Here is a 24044-nt window from a genome sequence, read left to right on the forward strand (position 1 = left end):
ATTAAACATAGAGTTACCATATGACCCAGAAATTCCACTCCTCGGTATCATATATACCCAAGAGAATTGAAAATACATGTTCATGTAAAAACTTGTACATGAATGTTCATAGCAGCGTTGTTCATAATAGTCAAAAAGTGGAAACAACCCAAATGTCCATCTGATAAATGGATAAACAAAAAGTGTTATATCCATATGATGGAATATTATTCATAAAAAGGAATAAAAAAGAATGAAGTACTGGTATATCCTACAGCATGGGTTAACCTGAAAGAAGCCAGACATAGAAAGCCACATACTGTATGATTCCTTGATAGGTAATGTCCAGAATGGGGAACTCCTAGAGACAGTAGATTAGTGGCTGACAGAGGCTGAGTGAGAAGAAGAATTGGGACTGATTGCTAATAGACATGGCATTTCTTTTTGCAAGGATGAAAATATTCTAGGTGATATGGTGATGGTTACACAACACAGTGAATATAATAAAATAACCAAATGCATACTTTCAAATAGCAAATTTTATGTTATATGAAGTACATATCAATTTCTTTTTATTACTAATCCTCATTTCAGTAGAGTTTTAAAATATCCCAAAGGGTAATAAATATTAATCCATCCACAGAATTTCTTTTGCTTTTTAAAATATATTCTGATTTGCACATGTAAAATAATGCACACTTATGAAAGAAAGTCTGAACTCCTATGGTGACCTTTACAAGTCCAAGTCAATTCCTAAAACAGGCAATGGTAAAAATACTGAATGATGTTGTACCACATATAGACTGACAAAAATGCAAAAGACTGTGTGAGGAATATCCACATGTTTCTGAGGGTCATTTCCCTGGAAACAGCTTCCTTATGGTTCTTGGAAGGTGGAAAAGCTCCTGTTTCATAAAAATGTGGTAAGAGGTCCTCTTTTTCAATAAACCGTAGATAGATCCCACTGGTAAGGTCATCAGTCTCCAGAGATACATCTTTAACTGGAAAGATCCTGTAATGTACATGTGGGACTGTTGGTTTCCTGAACCCAAGGATCCAGATTTGTATATTGATAGGTTCAGCTTTAGGATAAGCTATCATTGTATCTATTATCCACTGGAGGCCTTTTGATTTGCTAATTCTTTAGCATCTCCTCCTGCTGGACTTCCATTTCCCTGTTGTGCTACAAGTGCATTCAGAATAATTTTTGTTGCCCCAGACCTTTGCAGAGTAACATGTGTAAGAAATGGCAAGTTATTTTTCTCTGCAAATGCCTGACTTGTTTCTCACCTCTTCCTGAGGAAGCCCCTTTCTGGAAACGAAATAATCCATTTTCGATCTCTGCTCCTGTAATTACTTTCTAAGTGCTTCTGAGAAGCAGCAGCTGTTGGTCACGATAAGATCTTCCCTGTCTTATAAAAAAGTCTCTGTGAACTACAGAAACAATTCCAAAGTTTGTGTACTTAAAAATATGATCCATCAACCACATCATCTGAGCAGCACTCAGTCCTTTGTCCTGGAGGCACATCATCAGTGTGCACACATCTGCTGTAGCCTGATGATTCACCAACATCACTGCTTCATCTTTTGAAATTGCTTTAATGTCTTTTCCCCATTCTATCTGTTTTTTTTTTTTTTTTTTTGAGACAGAGTCTAGCTCTGTCACCCAGGTGGGAGTGTAGTCGTGCGATTTCTGCTCACTGCAACTTCCACCTCCTGGGTTAAAGTGATTCTCCTGCCTCAGCCTCCCAAGTAGCTGGGATTATAGGTGCACGCCACCATGACCAGCTAATTTTTGTATATATATATATATATATACACACACACATATATATGTGTGTGTATATATATATGTGTATTTTTTTGAGATGGAGTTTCGCTATTTTTGCCCAGGCTGGAGTGCAAGGGCATGATCTAGGCTCACTGCAACCTCTGTCCCCTGGGTTCAAGCGATTCTCCTGCCTCAGCCTCCTGAGTAGCCAGGATTACAGGCACCCGCCACGACACCTGGCTAATCAATTTTTTAAAGTATTATTTTTAAAAAGCTGTGAAAAGCAAAAGTTGTAATGTTAAGAAAAGTAATTTGGATGTAGTATAATTGGGTATAGTAAAACATAATTTTACTTAAAAATTAAGGCCCTGTGTGGTGGCTTATGCCTGTAATCCCAGCACTTTGGGAGGCCAAGGTGGGTGGATCACTTGAGGCCATGAGTTTGAGACAAGCCTGGCCAACATGGCAAAAACCCATCTCTACTAAAAAAAAAAAAAAAAATAGAAAAATTAGCTGGGTGTGGTGACACATGCCTACAATCCCAGCTACTCGGGAGGCTGAGGCAGAAGAATCACTTGAACCTGGGAGGTGGAGGTCGCAGTGAGCCAAAATTGCACCACTGCACTCCAGCCTGGGTGACAGGGCAAGACTCTGTCTCAAAATGTATATATATTCCAAATTAATTGATATACATACATATATATGCTTGGACATACAAAAAGATTTTTAAAATTATATTCACATGTTAATATATGTATATAATTAATTTGGAGGACTATTCATTGAACTGTGGAAAACAAATAGTAGAGTTTTGCTATTAAATATGTCATCAAAATCATTTTAAAATCATCTTTTAAGTGAAAATCATTTTATACTTACTATTTGTACAAACTTAGCTTTTTGTATATTGAAAGAAATGGTTTTCATTCCATAGATAAGATATATATGTGAGATATTTGTATGTTAAAATAGTTTGGGTTTTTTTGGTTCTTTTTGAAACAGAGTCTCGCTCTGTTGCCCAGGTTGGAGTGCAGTGGTGCGATCATGGCTCACGGCAGCCTTGACCACTGGGGGCTCAAGCAATCCTCTAACCTCAGCCTCCTGAGTAGCTGGGACCACAGGCACGTGCCACCACACCCAGCTTATTTATTTATTTATTTATTTACTTGTAGAGACAGGGTTTTGCTGTGTTGCCCAGGCTGGTCTTGAACAGCTGGGCTTAAGGGATCCTCCCACCTCAGCCTCCCAAAATAGTCTCTGAAGTTTTAAAGTATTCGACTTTTTCTGCAATAGAAAATCGACAATTGAGCTTAAGAGTATTCATTAATACTTTAATATTACTTTTAAGTTTATTACTTATGGTCTGTTCAGATTCTAATTAGGGTGATTCTTTTCCCTCAATTTTGAGTATAGGAATACAAATTATCTCCCTCTCAAACTGAGCAAAATAAGCCTGACCATTTCATTAATGCCCGAGATTCGCTTTGTGATCTCAAATGCCTCCATGCAATGGCATGGCAGCCCTGGGAGTGTGCCTCTCTGATCTCCTACTTCAGGGAGGGTAAGTAACTAAAGGCACAAACTGCTGTGTTCTGACTTCCATTCCTGTGTTCAGGCCAGGGCTCCGCTTCCCCTGCACTGTTCCCATTAACTGCTCATGGCTGGATACTAAGGCAGGCCCATTTCTGAAGACATAAGACTCCTCTAAAAAGCACCTTTGGCTTGAGCATTCCCTGTTAGCCTTGCTGAATCTTCCTTATTGCAATGCTGCAAACTAAGCTCTTTGTTCTCTCCTTTATAGGGGTGGGATCATAATGGAGCCTGATATCTCACCCAGCCTCCTCCAGCTCCCCATTTTCCCTCACCAGCATTTGACCCAGTACATCTCTTACGTGTCTGATCCTATCTTGGCTTTGGCTTCTCAGATGTCCTGTGCTACCAAAAGTAGTATCAAGAATGATCCAAGAAAACAGGTGGTAAGATTGTGATTTGGAATTGACCTACCAACCCTCCAGTGGGCAAAGAGGATATTAACTTGATTGATAGGTGGGGTGTGGATAGTTGGTAGCATAAGGTGGTGAGTCAAAGGTGAAAGGTTTCATTGATGGTGACCTGGGAAGATGTCCGGGTGGGGAGGAAAGATGTTGCAGGTGTGATGATTGAAGCATTTGAAACTTATGGAGAGAAAAATGTCCTCAAAGACAGCAGAATTGTTGGCTGTTTACTGCTAAGTTGTATTGCTGCTAGCTAAGGGATAATGAGAGCAGTTAAGCAAGCAGTAAATGGCTAAGTGTGGGAGGCAAGAGGCTTTTTGGCATCTTACAAGAAGGCCCTTACCTTCTGCAGTGTGGGGGAGCAGACATGGTGGAACAGGTGAAAATAAAATAGTTAGAACTGTAGAGATCCCTAGATGTTTGAATATTCAGTGAAGAATAGGTTGCCAGCGGTGGGAGCTGGGGGGGTTCGGGGAACACCTGGGATTCTGGGAAAACTTGGGACCCTGAAAACTGGGATGAGGGTATGTAGATGGAGGCCCTTGAATATATTGTCTAGGCAGACTGCCACCTTCTTTCCCAATCCTTTGGGCTTGCACAAGTGCCCCATCCTTTCTGGTAAGAGCTAGTGCTTCTATTGTGTAAGAAGATGTTGCAGAGGCCCCTCCTTCACAAGGCAACACATGTTTCCCAGTAGGTGCCCTCATCTCTCCTGCCTGATAACTGAGGTTCAGTCCCAGCATAACATGGGTGGGTACATGCTGGGGATGATTAAGTAAAAAGGAGACTATGCACCAGATGAGCCACAAGAATGAGCCAGTGGGAGCCAGAGGAGGGCACCTTGGCCTGTACTTTGAGAGTGCTTGATCAAAGGGCTTGGAATGGAAGTTTCTCAGAAACTGAGATCTAACACCTTGGCCAGGACCCCAGGGAACAGGGCAAACTCACTGTGAGGGTGGTTCTTAGAAGTCTGGGAAGAGTGATGACCAATGCACAGTGAAGGGGAAAATTCTGAGTTGCCTTTAGCAGGAAAGACTTCTGCTACAGGTCCAGGCTGCAGTGCAAGCAACACTGCTCATTGGTCCATAGGATCAGAGGAAGGGATAAAGAGGCTGAGGGAAGTGGGGGCTTGAGAATGAACCCTAGGAACATTCAGGCTCCTGCCACTTCAGTGACATTATGTAGGAGGTCTATTAGGGCATTCCAGGACATCTTCTCCAAAATGAAAAAAAAAAAAAAAAAAAAAAAAAAAGAAGCAGGCACCTCTTATATCCCTACTCCATACAGGAAGCTGAGCATCCTGGCAAACCTCTTTGGGTTCAGGAGACAACATGTTCCACAGATAAGATTACTGCTCTGCCACATATACTGCCAGCTTTGAGTAGGTCTCAGAGCAGGAAAGGGCACTGCAGCAGGTGAAATGGCCTTAGTTCTTAGTCTGCATGACTGGGCATATCCAAGCCTTTGGAATGTCAGTGTAGGGAAAAGAAGCAGTAGGAAAAGACAGAGTTTGTATCAAACCCTAGGGAGAGAATCACCTTGCAGCCTCTGGGATTCTGGAAGAAGATCATGCCAACCACTGCAGAGAACTACACACCTTTTGAGAAGTTGTTATTACATGCCTGTAATCCCTGCACGTTGGAAGGTCAAGGTGGGAAGATCGCTTGAGGCAGGAGTTTGAGACCAGCCTGGGTGATACAGAGAGACCCTGTCTCCATTAAAAAAAAAAAAAATTAGGTAGGCATGGTGGTGCGTGCCTGTAGTCCCAGCTACTCGGGAGGCTGAGGTGGGAGGATTCCTCAAGCCCAGGAGGTTGAGGCTGCCATGAGCTATGATCGCATAGGCAGTAAACCGCCTTATTCCTTTCACCTTCAATAGATGCATGAGCACCCCCTCCCATCTCACATGTATGGCCATGTGGAAGTTCTCATAGGACCAGCTGAAGGAGGAGGGAAAAGACTGAACTTGGTTTATAGATGAGGTGGGTCTGTATGTAGATGCAAACTGAAAATTGGTGAGGTGGCTTTGAAAGACAGTGGAGAGGGAGAATCTTCCCAATGGGAAGCAGTGCACCTGGTCATCTACTTTGCAAGGAAGAAGTGTCCTGCGTAAGTATATTTATAGTTCCTGGGCAGTGATTGATGGTCTGGCTATCTGGCCAGAAGCCTGGGAGGAAAAGGACTGGAAGATAGGGTCTAGGAGGCCTGGGGTAGAGGCTTGTGGGTGCACATATGGGAGCAGGCACAGACTGTGAAAACTTTTTTTTGTTTTTTTGAGATGGAGTCTTACTCTGTAACCCAGGCTGGAGTGCAGTGGTGCAATCTTGATTCACTGCAACCTCTGCCTCCCGGATCCAAGCGATTCTCCTGCCTCAGCCTCCCGAGTAGCTGGGTTAACAGACATGCACCACCACGCCTGGCTAATTTTTTGTTGTATTTTTAGTAGAGATGAGGTTTTACCATGTTGCCCAGGCTGGTCTCCAACTCCCAGCCTCAAGTGATCCGCCCACCTTGGCCTCCCAAAGTGCTAGGATTACAGCTGTGAGCCACCACACCCAGCCCAGACTGTGAAGAGTTTTGTATCACAAGTTAATGTCCACCAGAAGCCATCCATCATGGGAGAGGCGCTGACCAACCAAGTTGACAAAGTGACTCGGACAGTTGACCTGAATCAGACTGCCATTGGCCACCTCGGAATTGGCAGGATGGGCACATCAACAGAGTGGCCATGGCAGCAGAGACAGAGGCATCCAACTAAGGGACCACTTCACAGCAAAGGAGGTGGATGGTGTAGGTAGAACACGAAAACCACACCATTCAAAAACTAGCATCACAGAATGCAGAAATAGCCTGTGAGTCAGTTATGCTCCTGGTAGAAGAAAATTTCAGAGATGCATTTTCATGGCCACCACAGACTCTCATGGGCACTGAACAGCTCTAAGTCTCCACCTAACTGGCCCACAGATCCAGCTGTGGTGCTCTGAAATCTATCGTCACGTTTGCCCTGCAGGTGGGCCCTTCCTAGGCTGCTCCCAGCCAATAACTGAGTGTGACAAGGATACCAAGCAGGCTGAACCTGCAAGATGCTGGCCTCTTCTGAAGAGTGACTTTGGCTCAAGGACTCCCCTAGGCCTGGCTGAAACTTGCTTATAATTGTGCTGCAGTCTAAGAAGTAACTTCCTTTCTACCTCCCTCCCCTTTTCTCCTCTCTTCTCCTTCACAGGGGGCGGACTTGCATCTGAGTCTGATGTCTCCTCCACCGGCTCCTTCTCCATTTTCCCTCACTGGCATTTCCTCTAATAAATCTCTTGTACATCTAATTCCATCTTGGCATCTGCTTCTTGGAGGATCCAGACTAATACAGATGGCATGTATATGTGCTGGTGGGTGTCTAAGGTAGAAAGGCAACTATGTCAATCTTGCATGCTAAGTGTAGTCAATCGGGAGCAGCTGCCAGGAGAGTGCTGAGTTGAGAAAAATTCTAGAGCTGTATCTGGCCATTTGAAATAAATACTATGGCCTACTTTCCTTTTGACAGAGTCTTGCTGTGTCACCCAGGCTGGAGTGCAGTAGCATGATCACAGCCCACTGAAGCCTCCACCTCCTGGGCTCAAGTGATCCTCCAGCCTCAGCCTCCTGAGTAGCTGGGACTACAGGTACATGCCACCCAGCTAATTTTTAAATTTTTTTCTAGAGATGGAGTTTCACCATGTTGCCTAGGCTGGTCTTGAACTCCTGGGCTCAAGCAATCTGCCTGCCTCGGCTCCTAAAATGCTGGGATTACAGATGTGAGCTGCTCCCAGCTGCTATGGTTTATTGGCAAGATCTACCATGAGGGTTAAAGGAGGAACATCTTGATCTTTCATCAGTCATCTCTGCTGAATTTGGATGTTCTCTAAATCTCTATCAAGAAGGGTCATGGCCAGAGAGCTATTGTATGTAAAACTTTTCTTAACGATGGATGATATTTATAATGAGAGTGAATGATTAATGATACTTAATGATTAATAATAATGATTATAAAAAAATAGGCCAGGCACGATGGCTTATGCCTGTATTCTTAGCACTTTGGGAGGCCAAGGCAGGAGGATTGCTTGAGGCCAGGACTTTGAGGCTGCAGTGAGCCATGATCACGCCACTGCACTCCAGCCTGGGAGATAGAGACTCTATTTCTCAAAAACAAAGAAGCAAAATAATAACAATGATTATATGTTAATGTAATGATATGATTATGTAATATGATTAATGATAATGCTTAATGATATTTATAAAACAGTATTCTATCACTGAAAATCCTAAAGTGATACTAAATGCAAGATAATATGTGGCTTAATCATATAAACAATAATTTTCACACTGAAAGATGGTGGGTCACATGGAATCTAGAAAAAAAAGATTTAAAGCATAAGGATTTGTTAGTGCTTTCCATCTCTGACTTGGGGTGACTGTGCTCTGAGCTGATATGCTGATGTGGTTATTCCTGATTTCTTGGCAGGTCTGTATTATGAAGGCCATCATAACATGATGCTATTCATGAATATTAGTCATTTCCCTTTACCTGATTTTATGCTTGCCAATCAATGTTTTGACATTAAGCAGGTTTTAGAAGTAGATTTTCCAGCTGGGTGCAGTGGTTCAATGCCTGTAATCCCAGTACTTTGGAATGATTGCTCAAGCCCAGGACTTTAAGACCAAGCTGGGCAATATAGGGAAATGCTGTCTCTACAAAAAATAAAAAATTAGCCAGGCATAGTGGCACGTGCCTGTGGTCCCAGCTACTTGGGAGGTTGAGGTGGGAGGATTGCTTGAGTCTGGGAGGTTGAGGCTGCAGTAAGCTGTGATCCTGCCATTGCACTGCAGCCTGAGCGACAAAGTCAGATGCTGTCTCAAAAAAAAAAAAAAAAAGAAAGAAAGAAAAGGCAGATTTTCCTACTGGAAAGAGAACGTGCTGACCAGTTGATACAGGTATTCTAGTCGGTCTAGCATTTGATTTCTTTCCTTTAAAAAAAAAGTCCTTTATAAATTATAAAATAATACAAGCTTATCATGAAATAATATTCAAAAAGTATAAGAGCAAACTTCAAAGTTCACTTCTCATGCACAGCTTCTTTCCAATCCACTCCCTGGGTGTACCACTTTATTTTTCGTTGTGAGTTAATTGGTTTCTCCATTGAATATCTGATATTCAAGATGTTTTCTTTATGACCTTGTTTAAAAGGAATCTCTTGTGAATTCACTCAGAATGAACTAACAAAACTGAGTTTCTTTTTTTCTTTTTCTTTTTTACTTCTTCCTTCATCAAAGTCTTCTTAGCTAAAAAAAACCCTGAACTTCCAAATACACAAAAGTGAGGGCCAGCCTTTTCATTCAGTCCTTTTGATCTTCACGTGCCAGTGTTTTATTAAGTCTTTTATGATGGGAAATTTGCTTCGTGAAAAGTGTAAGAGGAGAACAATTTGGCATAATATATGTAGTGCTGAATTCAGTGAGTTCACTGAATTTCATGATTTATTCGGTCCTGTGAACTACCACTCCCTTATTTTGTGTGTATTGTATTACTTTCTAGTTATTTTCCGAAAGTCTTTTCACTTCCCTTGAATCCCTGCCAAGGATAAAGGATAAAGTAGGAGGTAAGAAAATAACTTTAGTCCTAGTGCAAGTCAGTATGCACCTACTTCAACAGTTTTTTAGAAAGATCGCATGAAGACAAATCTGAAATTATGTAGACTGCAGATTGGCTTATTATTATTATTGGCCATTTTCAAACTCAAAGCAATTTCTGATGAGAAAAATTACTTCCCCAACACAAGTACTGTTATGCTTTTAGTGTACATGGAATTTATTATGCAAGATTTTCCTTACTGGAAAGAGAACATTTGGGTCTGTTTTGAAAATGCTTTCCCATAAGGATCTAGGGAAAACCTTGAGCATAAGGTCTCTTAGGGAAAATTACTGTTTTAGGAACAGAAAAGATAACTTACCAAAATAATGCTAATAATGCTATAAAAATGGATATAATTACGTAATTTAAAAAATGGTTTCACTTACAGAGGGACTACATTGTTTTTATAGAGGACAAAACTTACAAAGTATATTAATGTTATTTAAGGCTGATAAGGTTTTTAAAAAATTTCACTACTACCAACGAAAGCTGATAAGCATTTTTCAGGATAATCTTTTTGATGGGACAAACAATGATCACAATTAATACAGAAATCTGGTTGACTGTGGGTGTAAAATTAGAAATATTTTCATGTAGACTAAACAGATTTTTCTTCCAAAAGAAAATGTGCAATTAATTTGTAGCACATTTATTATTTACCAGTTTTCATAAAATGGAATACAGTTAAGGTAGTTACAAAAATATATTGTAGAAATATCTTTGGTGAGAGGCTGTGATTTAGTAAATATTGCATTTATTTCAGATAGTCTCAGAAGCAAGCTTAGGGTTCACATTGGCACTATTCTCTAAACTTCATTTTCTGATGTTAGAAGTTAGACACAATTTAATAGCATTTGAGGCAAAAATTACTGGGCCTGAAACTCTTTATATAATAAAGAACCATAGTAGTATGGGAAGATCATTTCAGTCATCATACCTGCCAGATTCTTAGACTGATAGGTTTGATCATCTTCTATTTAAGGTCAATGATTGTTGCTCAAGGAGCTTTAATACATTTGTTTTGATTTTTTTCTTTTCAAATTTTAACATTACCCATGAGTTAGGCGAAGTACCAAGGTCGGGATGCAAATTTACATAGTGCCTTTATATTGAATTTATCTCTGGCTTGGGAGAAACAGCCCTCTGCCCTCATGAAGATATTAGCAGGTTCACTTGGCCTTCTGTTGTGATTTAATATAGATGCAGAAGCTAAAAATCCAATAAAACCATTGCCATGAGTTTATCTATTATGACATTCTGGCATATGATGTCAGTTTGTCCTGGAAAATTCAAAATTAATTTTTTTGTCCCTATTTTCATAGATGAGAAGTGGAACTTTTAATATCAGCATATAGAAATGGCCTTTTCAATGTCATTTGAGTTGCAATAAAGGTTTCTAAGGCATACTTGCTTTCATGCAAGTGTTATCTCCTGGCTCAACCAGGTGATAAAACCTTATTAATAAACTACAAAATAGATAAAGTCACTGTAATAGACTGGATTGGCACATTTTTGATCTTCTCAACTTACTTATTTCCAGTTCTGATAGGTCTAGTTTCTATAGATCCTACCTAAACATGATTTTGGAAGCCAGACAAACTGCACTGAAATTTATAAAGATACCACGAATTTGGGAGCACAAATGATATAATGAAATAAACACAAAATCAACTTTTGGGGCCCAATAGAGCTGAGCTGCTTTCTGTAAAATAATTAAGAATCCAAACTAATCACACATATAAACAAGTTTATTAGATTGTCAGTGATACTTTGAGACAAATTCAAGTTATTTTATTTTACTTCATATAAACAGAGGAAGGGAGGAAAGTTTTAAACTTCAAGCTTTGTTCAGCATGTGTGCAGTTAGCATCCACAAAAGCACCATTGGGTATGGGAGAATTAGCACCACAGAATTTTAGGACCTAACTGTTAACATGCATCACTGAAAAACTTGGAACATAAAAACTGAAGTAGTACGTGGTATGGTCTATTATAAACAATACAAGGCAATTTATGATTTGTTCTCATACAGTACAATACAATCACAATAAATGAGAACCTTTTAAGAACAATACGGGACAAAAACCACCTTGTACCCTGTTAACACTAAAGCAGTTACAGATTTAAAAAAATGTTTCTGGTAAGAGGCAGTGGGTTGAAATTATCCCTCCCCCCTCAATTTTTAAATTCAGAGTTATATAGTTACATGATCTCTTAAGAAAGTATTTTCAAATCTATACGTTTCTCTACCTCAAGGCTGACAAATGGTGGTTTGAAAACAGAAAGGCTCGATGAATTAAAAAAAACAAAACCCAAAAACTGGATAGAGTCGAAAGGTACTTCAATGTGGTGGAAATTATTCAACATAAGATCAGTTTGGAAATGATGCCAGTGGTGTTGATACTTGTCTTCCCTTCCGTGGAGGAATGTCAAGTACTGAGGCCTTGCATTCATGATGAACTTCAGTTCATTTCTTTCACCGAATGCCTTTATTCTGAGGTGTAACATAAGAGATTTATTCCTTATTCCTCAACTGTTTTTGTAGTATCATGGGGCTGTTCCTTATGCTTGATTTGACAACAGTGAAAAAGGTTGATATTCTCTCTGGATTTGGGGTAATTTGTGAGCTAAAGAAAAAATATTAATTTGAATTTAGCAAACAGGAAGTTTTCAAGGGAGTTCCACTATTTTCACAGTACAAACCCGTAATTAATCTCGTTGAAAACCTTTCTGTTAGAAAGCATGTAACAAACCCTCAATTTTTAGTTGTGTCTAGGCCAATTTTGGCATATTTGAAGCTACTGCATAAGAAATGTGTAGTAAGGATTGATAGATACAGGTATATTCAGATCTCAATGCATTTATGCCAAGGAAAATATAATTTTACTCACCAAGAGAAGAATATACCTTGAAGCATCTATGCAGACACATGAATCAATCATGTATCTGCCCAACTTCTAATTCTGGAATAGTGATAACAGGGTCATTTAGGAAAAAGTACTCAATTACAGTACGGCAGCAATTTTATGTTGTATATATTTAACAGCAAAACATTTTTGAAAATAGAAATCAGTACTATATGGTAAGTTTACAATTCACCATTTCTATACTTGTAGTACATGCGTTTATTTGTTTTCCAAGTTTAAAAAAATCCCACTAGGACCAACATCTTTCAGAACAACAATCTAACATTAAACAAAACTTCCTAAGGAAAATATTTAGCATCACAGAGAGTTGAGAAACGTCTGTTACTCAGCATCACAAAATACTCAATAGGTCTACATTGAAGATTGTTCATGCCAGGACATTAACACACCTTTGGGTTAATATATCTTATTTAAAAAAAAAAACAAAGAACCAAACCAAACAACTGACATGGAATTTGTGTTTGGTCTCCCCTTCACAAGGATAGACCTCTGATAAACTTGACTCCTTTCTGTATCATGTAATGATCAGACTGTCTATGAAACTGCATGTACATTTAGTAAAACATTTAAAATTAGAGATGGAAAAATGACCACCACAGAGAATGACTTAAAGATAAGTAAACTTACAGAAAAATGTGTTTTTTGTAAAAGTGTACTGCCCCTCAAGCAAAAAAGAAAGTGGAGTTTGTCCACTTTGAAATAATTTTCTGTTGAAAAAATTTCTTGGATAAAAGCCTATCCTTATGAATGTCAGAAAGATGTTAAGGTTTAACTTGAGAGGGTTGAACCCTTTTGAAAAAATTATTCTATGCTTTTTCTGCTGAACTAAATTCCTTGTATAAATCAAGTACTAATTTCCTGAAGAGGAAACAGCTACACACAGCAGCACATCCATGTTGATGATTTAAATTTGATAGTTCACCAGGCATGGCTGACTTTAGCAAAAAAGAAACAAACGGATGTTTTAATGTTTTAGAATTACACTAAAAAAATCTCAGCTAAAACAAAATTGAATTATAATGGACTGGCTTAATAATTATGATTGCCTTTACATTTGATCAACCTTTCAAGACAGGGTAGTACCAATTAAAAGTAAGATTTAAAAATAAAAACTGTCCAAAAATTGTTCAGTGAAAAAGCCTTCAAATTTTACAACATTTTAAAATCTCAAATGATTGTAGACTTAGACTAACAGTCTTGTAATCACATATAGTTTTGTTATTCTTGAGTTTTATTTCTGTATTGTTCATTGGTTATATTAACAATTTTTCTGTTAAGTTACAATAGTTTGAATTAACACATTATACCATAAGAGGCTTTAGAAAAACATGTAACTAGGATAAATTTATAAAACGATAAAAGAATAATTTAACGGATTTTTGACATATTCTATACAGACGAATAGCTAGTTCAAGGTAATAAAGTGCCTTCTTTTCCAGGTAATTAATTTCTCATTAAAATATTTTAAGGCTTTATAAGAAACTCAATGCTATCAGAAGTTTGATAGCATATGGAGTTATGTTATTAATTAGCATTCTTTTGTAGCTCTTGTTTCATGTAATCTTCAATCCATAAGGTATTAATATTTTTTAATGATTAGCAGCTTACAATTATAAATTTGAATTGTCGATTCTGAATTCATTTTGTGGGGAAAGTGAAGGATGTATAATTTCTAAATGCTGTGATAGACTCATGTTGCTTCTGAACAATATAGTTTATGGCGTAATATACAGCAGCCAATGCCCCTCAGAGAATTCAACAGAATATTTAATCCCATGGCAAACAGGGCCATCATTTTATCCATTCATTCATCTATCCTGCTGTCTTTACATTTACATTTAAAATGATCATGCAGGCCTAAACAAAAAAGGCCAGAGAAAACCTAAGGTAAATTTTTCAGGTACAGGCACAATGAATATCTTTTATTGCAACAGTTTATGCATAATCTATATTGGTGCCAACACCTAAAGTTAAGCATTTATATTTATTTTTATTTTGCTTCTACTACCCATGGGTGCATGACAGTAAAATACCGGTAACCTAAAAGAATGTAGGTGTATGGGTATATACATATAAAATAGCATATATATATATGTGATATTCATAATAATACAGAATTCTGATGCTTCCAAGTCTTGTCATTTCTCTTTAGGGGATATGGGTGTGTTTTAAGCACTTCTGTATACTTACTTGTCTTGGCAGCTCCAGAGTTTAGATAAATTATGACTATATGGACATCAACTACTCAATTATTTATGACCAATGAAAACTAATTAAAAAGTTTGAATATTCTTTTTCAGGAATTCAGTTACTTTTATCAGAAAATTACTAAAATCAGGCACAAGATTAAGTGGTCATGATATCTAAAATATTCTTCTGGTTACCACTGGATTAATTTAAAATGGTTCTTAAATTAAAGGTTTTGAAGTTAGGATAGAGGAGGAAAGCTAAAACTCATTGCAAAGAATGGTTTAAGTTAAACATTCTGTGTAATTAGAAAAACAGGAATTACCAGTAGGAAAAAAGTGCTAGTCTTAAAATTGGGTTTGGTTTTGACTCTAAAGCCTAGTAAGAATAATTACTGGGAATTAGAAAAAAATTAAGTGGCATTAACCTTTATAAGTGCACATTCCTTTACCAAAGTGCCACAAGTTGACAAATATTTTTCTAAAATGCACAATGCTACTTTTCAAAATCTAAATACATATACGGTTTTACCTTTTTCATACTGGTATAGTACAGATTCATACATTCAGCACAAATATAACCAAGAAGATGATACTTTCTAGAAACAGTATAGTCTTTGTTTTTTGTTTTAAACAACTGTTAAGAGCCTTTGTGATTATGAGGATTCAAATCCAAGTACTATATAGTCAAAGCATTACCATAAAACCTGAAAACATCATGATGGTTTGTTTAGGCGAATTTTAGTAATACTCTGCCATGCAATGTACATAAGTCATATGTGTTTTCCTTTGAAATAAAAAAAACCACACTGGTTTAATTACCCTGTTTTTATCTATTTGTCTACATATACATCTTGTCTCCAGTCACTGAAATGACAATATATGTAACAATCAAGTTTTGAAAACAGTATTAAACACTGAGGTTTCTAGCCTTAACTGGCCATTCCTATAAAGTCCAGCAAAAATGTCTGATGCATGGGTTATTAATTTTCATGCTTCTATTTCTTTACTCTAAATAGAAACACTAAATGGAAATGTTCAGGGATAATATAATGACAAAAGGACAGTAAAGAACAAAGCACCAACATGTGGAACAAATAAAAGTAATATGCAACTCTGTGGAGGTTCTCCATATTACCAAATTTGGCAAATCAGGGATGACAATAAAAAATGAAGATCTCTTACTCATGTAATAATCATATTGATATATAGTTGTAAATAAGTGGAATGCACAGAAAGTTAAATTTTGAATATTTTTGTTGTTTCTGAGTGTGATAAAACTAGAGTTGCCTCATTATAAACTAAGATTCTCCCCCACCCCAAAATTCTATTGTTCAGAGGAGAGAGAGAATGTAAGATTATGATTCTCTGTGACAGATGACCTGGGCTCTGCTACACCACAGGCTAAACTCTGCGGCGTAGTGCCCCCATTTAATTAGGGTGAAAGCTGGTAAGAACATAAAAGTACTAAAGTTAAAATTAGGATTAGTTCATAGTCAAAGAACATTAAATAACTGTCTAAATGGGTCTCTTCCTTGAGCATCTGAATCTTAGGTATAAGAATGACTACATAGAAGCATCTTAATGACATGGCCCATTCTATAAATTCATCTTTTGTGGGTGTATAATGGGATATAAATTGGCATCCTCATCTTCTGAGAGAATTAACAAACTTTAAAAACATAACTAAAATCAGAAAAGATCAGGCATAATAAATCACTGATAACTCCCCCAAACCCAACATACTGGCAAGTTAATCACAGGATAGATATTCATCTTATTTAACAAACCTTCCTACAGTTTCTGAGTATTAAAATATAATCCGTTGTTTGTGAATAATAGTCTCAGATAGTTTCAGCATTTAAATATTGGAGAAATACTTCCGATAAACATTGAAATACAGAAATTCTTAATAGAAGCTGCAGATTTATAGAAACTTCATAGTATGTGTGATATTCCAACTACATTTAGCTCACATAATACCCAAAATAATACGACATTCCACAATTTATCTTGTTAATACACACAGGTATTTTCTTGACTTTGTAAAAGCTAGGCAATTGTATTTACCTAAAATAGCTTTTCCCTGGTAATGGTCCTATAGTGTTGACATAAATACGGAACATACCTATAAGAATCATTTCTACCCTATAATTTAATATTGTTTTCTTTTATTCAGCTGATTTGTAGCTCTTTTCATTTCCAAAATGCTTCACAACTAATTATAACAGTTATTTCTCACTGTATCCCAATGAGCAAGGCAAAGTTAATGCATTGCTTGTGCAGTGGTTTGGGGGCACAGGTTTATAATGATCTTACGTAGCTTCTCTGCTCTCTGGGCAGTTATCTAGCATTGTCCATGTTATAAGTACCTATACTGTGTGCTCTTTGGGTCCAAAGACTGGATCTTCTTGTCTGCTATATTACCCAGACCCAGAGAAATGGTTAGCTCATACCACAGGCAAAATAAATATCTATTGATTTAATGAATGAATGAGAAATGGGACTGAGAAAACAGAACAAAGAACCTCACTATAACACTCTCCTACCCCTAACCCCCACAAAAAGCTGTGCTGGTCCACTTTTGCTTCACCCATACAATGGGGTAGGTAGTATTACTTGTCTAAAAGAATAGGGTAGTATTACTCACTCTTGAAATGGTACTCTTGAATTGGGTAGTATTACTCTTGAATAGGGTAGTATTACTCACTCCTGAATCGCTATGGCAAAACCCATATGATATGTTTTCCAGAGAACCAATGACAAAATTGACTATTACTACAACTACTTCTAAAACTCTGAATTACTCATCTTTACCTTTGCCAAGCATTTAAATTAAAAGTTGTGCATCTGGTAGACTATTCTTTTCTTAAGCTAATTCAGGCATAATGAATCAAGGAAATAATCCTCATAGCTGCAATCATTAACATGAATATGGAGACTATGAGAGGGAATAAAAAGGCAGTTATACATATACACAAAGGGGATCTGGGGACTACTGGTTCTTCATTGTTGTGGAAATTAGGGCAGGAAAGCTAAGACCTGTAAAAGAATAATAATTATATTGAACCATTGAATACTGACAGGTAAGACTTGATGTTGAAAGTCTCTTCTACCTCTAAAATTCTATATTATGCTAACTGGTTCTTCCTCTGATAAGATGGGAATCTGTACAGTATTCAAAATATATTTTCTTTTTTTTTTTAAATGATAGTTAAATCCAAAAAGTTTGATGTTTTGGAACTCTTGAACAACTGTATTAAATGTTTTCTTTAAGCCACCATTACTCCTTCTTTTGCAATGATACCATGTAAAGTATTTTATTTTATTTTTATTTTTCTTAAGACAGGGTCTCTCTCTGAAGCCCAGGCTGGGGTGCAATGGCGTGATCTCAGCTCACTGCAACCTCTGCCTCCTGGGTTCAAGTGATTCTCCTGGCTCAGCCTCCCAAGTAGCTGGGATTACAGGCACCCACCACCACGCGTGGCTAATTTTTGTATTTTTAGTAGAGATGGTGTTTCACCACGTTGGCCAGGCTGGTCTCGAACTCTTGACCTCAGGTGATCCACTTGCCTTGGCTTCCCAAAGTGCTAGGATTACAGGCGTGAGCCACCGCGCCCGGCCGAGATCTCTTTTACCTTTCTAACATTAAATGGATAGCAGTGTTCATATTCAAATGGGAACAAAGACCATATCCTCATTTTCTCATCTGGAAACAAACAAACATTATCGGCAGTTTAATTAAAATTAATTACTACAACCAAAACGATAATGAACTGTTTAGAGACTTCAATTCATACTTTTGAGCGATTGCTCAAAAGCACTTATCAATCTTGAGAAGATATATCCTTGAGGCTTAGTATGACAGCACTGTGAGTTGCCCTTCTGGGTTAAATTATACAAACAAGATTCTCTTGGTAATTCAAATGTAACTGCCGTTGTATGAGAAATGACTTAGGCCAAATTCTACACTAAAGTAGGTCATGTTAAAGGGAGGATTCATTTCAGTATTTTTGGAATTATCAGAATGAAATACGAAGATGGTAAAACAACTTAGGAACCTGAAGAAAAAAGTAAGTATGATAGGGGAAAAGGAAACCACTGTATTTCAGTGGTAGGTGAAAGAAATGAGAAAAGCGAATGAGAAATATTTCAAGAATGGGAATAATCTGAAACTTCATCAGTGTTCTCTCAGTAATCAGGCTATATTTCTTATTTCTTTTGGGTACCATTTTTTTTTCCCCACTGAAGTGATATATAGGGCTACTTTTTTTCTGGCTGAATAATTGTATAAATATAGAAAACTGGCTGGGCACAGTGCCTCACCCCTGTCATCCCAGCACTTTAGGAGGCCACAGTGGGCAGATCACTTGACGTCAGGAGTTTGAGACCAGCCTGGCCAACATGGCAAAACCCCATCTCTACTAAAAATACAAAAATTAGCTGGGCATGGTGGTGCCCACTTGTAATCCCAGCTACTTGGGAGGCTGAGGCAAAAGAATCACTTGAACCTGGGAAGTGGAGGTTGCAATGAACCGAGATCGCCCCATTGCACTCCAGCCTGGGTGACAGAGCAAGACTCCATCTCAAAAAACAAACAAACAAACAAACAAAAAAACCATACTAACTTTTTGTAAAAGTAAGAAAGTGGCTGTTGGTATGTGACAATGTTTTGGGATCTCTTTGTGCTCCTGCAGCTCCTTATTTCAGTCTTGAAGATGGAGATGGTAAGAATGGGGGTGGACTAGCCAAAGGTCAGCTCAACCCTCTCCTTTATGATGTCGAAATTCAGCCACCTTTTTGGTAACTGTAGCATTTCTTAAAAAAGACAATAAGCAGAAAGTAAAAATTCACCCTTTAGATTTGTTGGTACACAATTTATTATGGCTCCCCAGAATCACAGTATAATCTTTGCTTAAATTTACTGCCACTCCCCAGAATCTCAATGAATCTTTGCATAACATGGCAAACAATTTAATTAGGACTTTCTAAAGAAGAAAAATGCAATCTGGATGCTGCTCTTACTGTATCTACTCTTGTTTCATTTATATAATGTTTGCTTGGAATTACAGATCAAAATGAGTTTCTAATAATAAAACTGAGTTCATCAGGTCTATATTACATAATTTTAAGAGGGCATAAAAGCTCCTAAGGCATCATCATATTGATAAACAAGTAAAGTATTCTTTCCAGAACGTTTTGATAATGGAGATACTACAAGAAAAATATCCTTGGCTGGGCACAGTGGCTCACGCAGGTAATCCCAGCACTTTGGAAGCCCAAGGTGGGTGGATCACTTGAGGTTAGGAGTTCGAGACCAGCCTGGCTAACATGGTGAAACCCCATCTCTACTAAAAATACAGAAATTAGCTGGGCATGGTGGCAGGTGCCAGCTACTAGGGAGGCTGAGGCAAGAGAATTGCTTGAACTGGGGAGGCAGAGTTTGCAGTTGCAGTGAGCCAAGATTGAGCCACTGCACTCCAGACTGGGCAACAGAGCAAGACTCTGTCTCAAAAAAAAGAATATCCTTAAATGGGATTATTTCTCAAACTAGTTTCTGAAGTCAAGGCAGAACTATAAAGTGATGGAAACAGTAATAGTTTTACGGCTATTACAATTGCTGATGTGAACTCAGGTTCTGTTTTTAGTAATTTAGAGTCTTCCAAAAGAGTAGCTCTTGATGCATATAACACTAACTAAGGTGGGAGAGTTGTTCGGATGTTAGAAGTACTGTCACTTAATATTAATATAAGAGGGTATTTTCTCCCCCTGCATTCTTACTACAGGTTTGCTGCCATGATTTTAATCGTAGTTATGTATTAATCAAGATATTAAGTGACAATCTGCTTATTTGTTGCCTGTTTTAAAAAAGTATCATCAGCATGTAATCCCAGCACTTTGGGAGGCCGAGGCGGGTGGATCACGAGGTCAGGAGATCGAGACCATGGTGAAAACCTGTCTCTACTAAAAATACAAAAAAAATTAGCCGGGCGTGGTGGTGGGCGCCTGTAGTCCCAGCTACTCGGAGAGGCTGAGGCAGGAGAATGGCGTGAACCCGGGAGGCAGAGCTTGCAGTGAGCCGAGATTGCGCCACTGCACTCCAGCCTGGGTGACAGAGCGAGACTCCGTCTCAAAAAAAAAAAAAAAAAGTATCATCAGCAATAAAAGAAACACTCTACTGACAGACTCAAAAACATAGACAATCTCAAAATTATTATGTTGAGTGAAATAAGCCAAACAGAGAAAAATACATGCAGACCAGGCATAGTGGCTCATGCCCATAATCCTAGCACTTTGGGAGGCCGAGATGGGCAGATCAACTGAGCTCAGGAGTTTGAGACCGGCCTGGGCAACATGGTGAAACCCCATCTCTACAAAAAATACAAAAGTTAGCTGGGTGTGGTGGCATGTGCCTGTACGTGGGAGGCTGAGGCATGAGAATTGCTTAAACCTGGGAGGTGGAGATTGCAGCGAGCTGAGATCGTGCCACTGCACTCCAGCCCGGTGACAGAGTGAGATTCTGTCACCAAAACAAAACAAAACAAAACAAAAAAAAAGAAAAATACATGCAATTAACAGGGGATTCCAGAATACACAAAACTAACCTGTGGTGATAGACTTCTGATCAGTGGTTGCTTTTGGAAGTCAGGGTCAGGGGATTGTTGACTGGGGAGGGGTACATGTGAACTTTCTGGGGTGGCAGAAATGTGTCTTCATATTCATCAAATCTGACTGAATGGCATGCTAAGATCTGAGCATTTTATTAAATTATATCCTAATAAAAATGTTAAAATGCATTATAATGAAACACAATATTTCTTGTAAAGCATCAGAAGTTGCTTGGCATTTTTCTTTTTTCTTTTTTTTTTAATTTCAAAACTTCTCCCTTCAAACCACCAGTTAGAGGACAACATGCCCTGGAAAGGGATTCATGACTAATTCTCTATGAAGGACATGGGTTTTATATCAGGGGCTACTAGTGGAGCAACAGGACACCACCAGTAGAGAGAGGAGACTGATGCACTTAAAACTTATAGGTGGGAAGGAAACAAGATTTTACCTTATGCCTCCTGGTGCACAATCAAGTGTATACATGATCTATCACACTTCAAAATCATGTTGAATGCCAGTGTCTGGGAGCCTAACTTATGACTACCTTACCACTTCAAATCTAAGGGGCCACTCATTCATCAGCTTTAAAGAGGTTACATTCAGAGTCAAACAGCCAATGAATTCCCAGTTTCCTACAGAAATAACTTTATTACACTATCTGACAATTCTAAAAATAAATAAGAAAATTCTATTGGTTTTGAGAAGAAAACAGTAATGACCTTGACAGAATTTATCCACATGTCATGCCAAATTCATCTACAAAATTAAAACTGTCATCAGAAGGCTGGGTGTGGTGGCTCACGGCTGTAATCCCAGCACTTTGGGAGGGCAAGGAGGGTGGATCACAAGGTCAGGAGATCGAGACCAGCCATGGCCAATATGGTGAAACCCTGTCTCTACTAAAAATACAAAAATTAGCCAGGCGTGGTGGTGGGCGCCTGTAGTTCCAGCTACTCGGGAGGCTGAGGCTGGAGAATAGCTCCGTCTCAAAACAAAAATAAAAACAAAAACACCCTATCATCAGAAGTCAGACAATTATTTCTCTAATTTACTTCTTTTTGTAATTCCAAGTGAAACCCACCAAAGGCTTTTGCTGTCCCAAATCCACCTATAACATACAAAGACATCTAAAACATGTAATTTTTACTATTCATTATCATCACCTTAGGTTAGAGGGGAAAAATAAAAATAGTGAGCAATTTCCCTAGTACAATGCTGGGCCTATGGGAGGAACTCAATACATATTTGTTGACTGAATAAACGAATGTTCTCATTCCCCTTGAATTGCCATTTCTTACCTCACACAGTGTCTTCTAACTCAACATTACACATTCAATATGGTTAAAAAGGAAAAGCATAGGCACATACTTAGTTTTTTTTTAAAAAAGCTCTGGAACTCCCAAGCCACACATTATATTGCTACTGCTATTATGCTATTAACATAAAAATTGCATAAATATATCTTGACCCAATTGTAAAAATGATAAATTGATACAACAGATTCTTAGCTATCAAATCTTCCTTTTAAAAACTCAATTAGTGACACTAAAGGACATTATTTGCCTCTCTAGAGTGAACAATAAAAAGTTTTGGGATCAAGAAAAAGACAGTCATGTGCTGTTTCATGTAAACATTTCTGAGGGTGAGAGGAAGAATAATTAGTATCAAAGGAAAATAGAGTTCTAAGAGCTAGATGATAGAAAAATATATAGTTCAAATATGAAAGAGGAATATCTCAGTATTAAGATGGTGGTCTGGTAAAAGCTGTTTTATGACAGTCACTGGGGCCTAAATTATAATGGTTCTTTACTATCCTGAAATTAAAGATTAAAGTGTGCATCAACCTTTAAAAAGCTATTTTTTTTCAGAGTCAAATGACCCACTAACATAATCTTACAATAATGTTTTCAACTTGAAAATAAAGAGGTGAGAAAACTCTTCTAGTTGAAGGATAAAAACAAATATTCTGAATGACGCCTATATAATCTCACTGATTTTGAAGCAAAATCAGTGTAATCAGAAAAACAGACACTGAACTGTGGAAGAACCACTTAATAACGTCTAGTTCAAGTTCTGAAACGACTAGTTAAATGATGTAAAAGTCATACAAATATTTTTCCTATCTCTTGTAAAATGAGGGTGCTATATTACCCCCAAAGACACCTTCAGGCAAAAAACGATCAAAGTCGATGGTAGATCCAGATGAGAGAAATTGTAGGTACTAGGAAATAGGTGAATGTAATACTTTCAGCGCTGCAGCAATTGGTCCCTCAATCATGCAAACAGCCTAATGATCATCTTTTTTTAAAAAAAGAAAAAAACAAAGCTGTTCTGATTTCCTCCAGGAATAAAACTATGTTTCAATTATTTTCCAGTCTGTGGATAGTTTATTCATTTTCTTACTGGTGTCTTTGGATGAGTAGGAAATTTTAATTTTGATGGAGTCTAATGTATTGTTTTTTTCTTTTATAGTTAGTGCTTTTTGTTTCCTGTGCAAGAAATTTTTGCCTGCACAATTGTGCACTTTTATATTTGACTGAAATCAGTTTCATGAGATTATAAGCAGCCCAGTTCCCTTGCAGCTGCTACACCTAAAGGTTCCTATGGTAAAAGGAGGCTCCGTTTGAATTTTGCATAATGTTGTTATACTTTCCAGGGAACCATCCATTTCGTGGGTTGGGAAGAATTAATAATGATGTTAGTATTTGTTAAATGCTTTGACTATGTGGCATTTTGTTAACAGCCTTATGTACCCGAAGGCATTTAACTTTCTGTTTTTTGAGATGGAATCTTGCTCTGTTGCTCAGCCTGGAGTGTAGTGGCATGATCTCGGATCACTGCCACTGCAACCTCCGCCTCCTGGGTTCAAGCGATTCTCCTGCCCCAGCCTCCCGAGTAGCTGGGATTACAGCTG

At 38.1% G+C, this 24044-nt stretch overlaps 1 protein-coding gene and 1 pseudogene across 1 annotated transcript in view; both read right to left on the reverse strand.

The window, feature by feature from the left end:
* Nucleotides 1-732: 732 nt before the first annotated feature.
* On the reverse strand, nucleotides 733-7018 carry LOC116461771 (acyl-CoA:lysophosphatidylglycerol acyltransferase 1-like; annotated as a pseudogene).
* A 4023-nt stretch (nucleotides 7019-11041) lies between these two features.
* The window catches only part of PURG (purine rich element binding protein G), a 38116-nt gene continuing 25113 nt past the window's right edge, over nucleotides 11042-24044 (reverse strand). The window contains exon 3 of the mRNA XM_032143632.2: nucleotides 11042-12032. Within this exon, the coding sequence (XP_031999523.1) occupies nucleotides 11928-12032 (105 nt within the window). The 3' untranslated portion in view covers nucleotides 11042-11927. The remainder of the gene's footprint in view (nucleotides 12033-24044) is intronic.

Source organism: Hylobates moloch, unplaced genomic scaffold (assembly GCF_009828535.3).
Source record: "Hylobates moloch isolate HMO894 unplaced genomic scaffold, HMol_V3 SCAFFOLD_22, whole genome shotgun sequence".
Lineage (NCBI taxonomy): Eukaryota > Metazoa > Chordata > Mammalia > Primates > Hylobatidae > Hylobates > Hylobates moloch.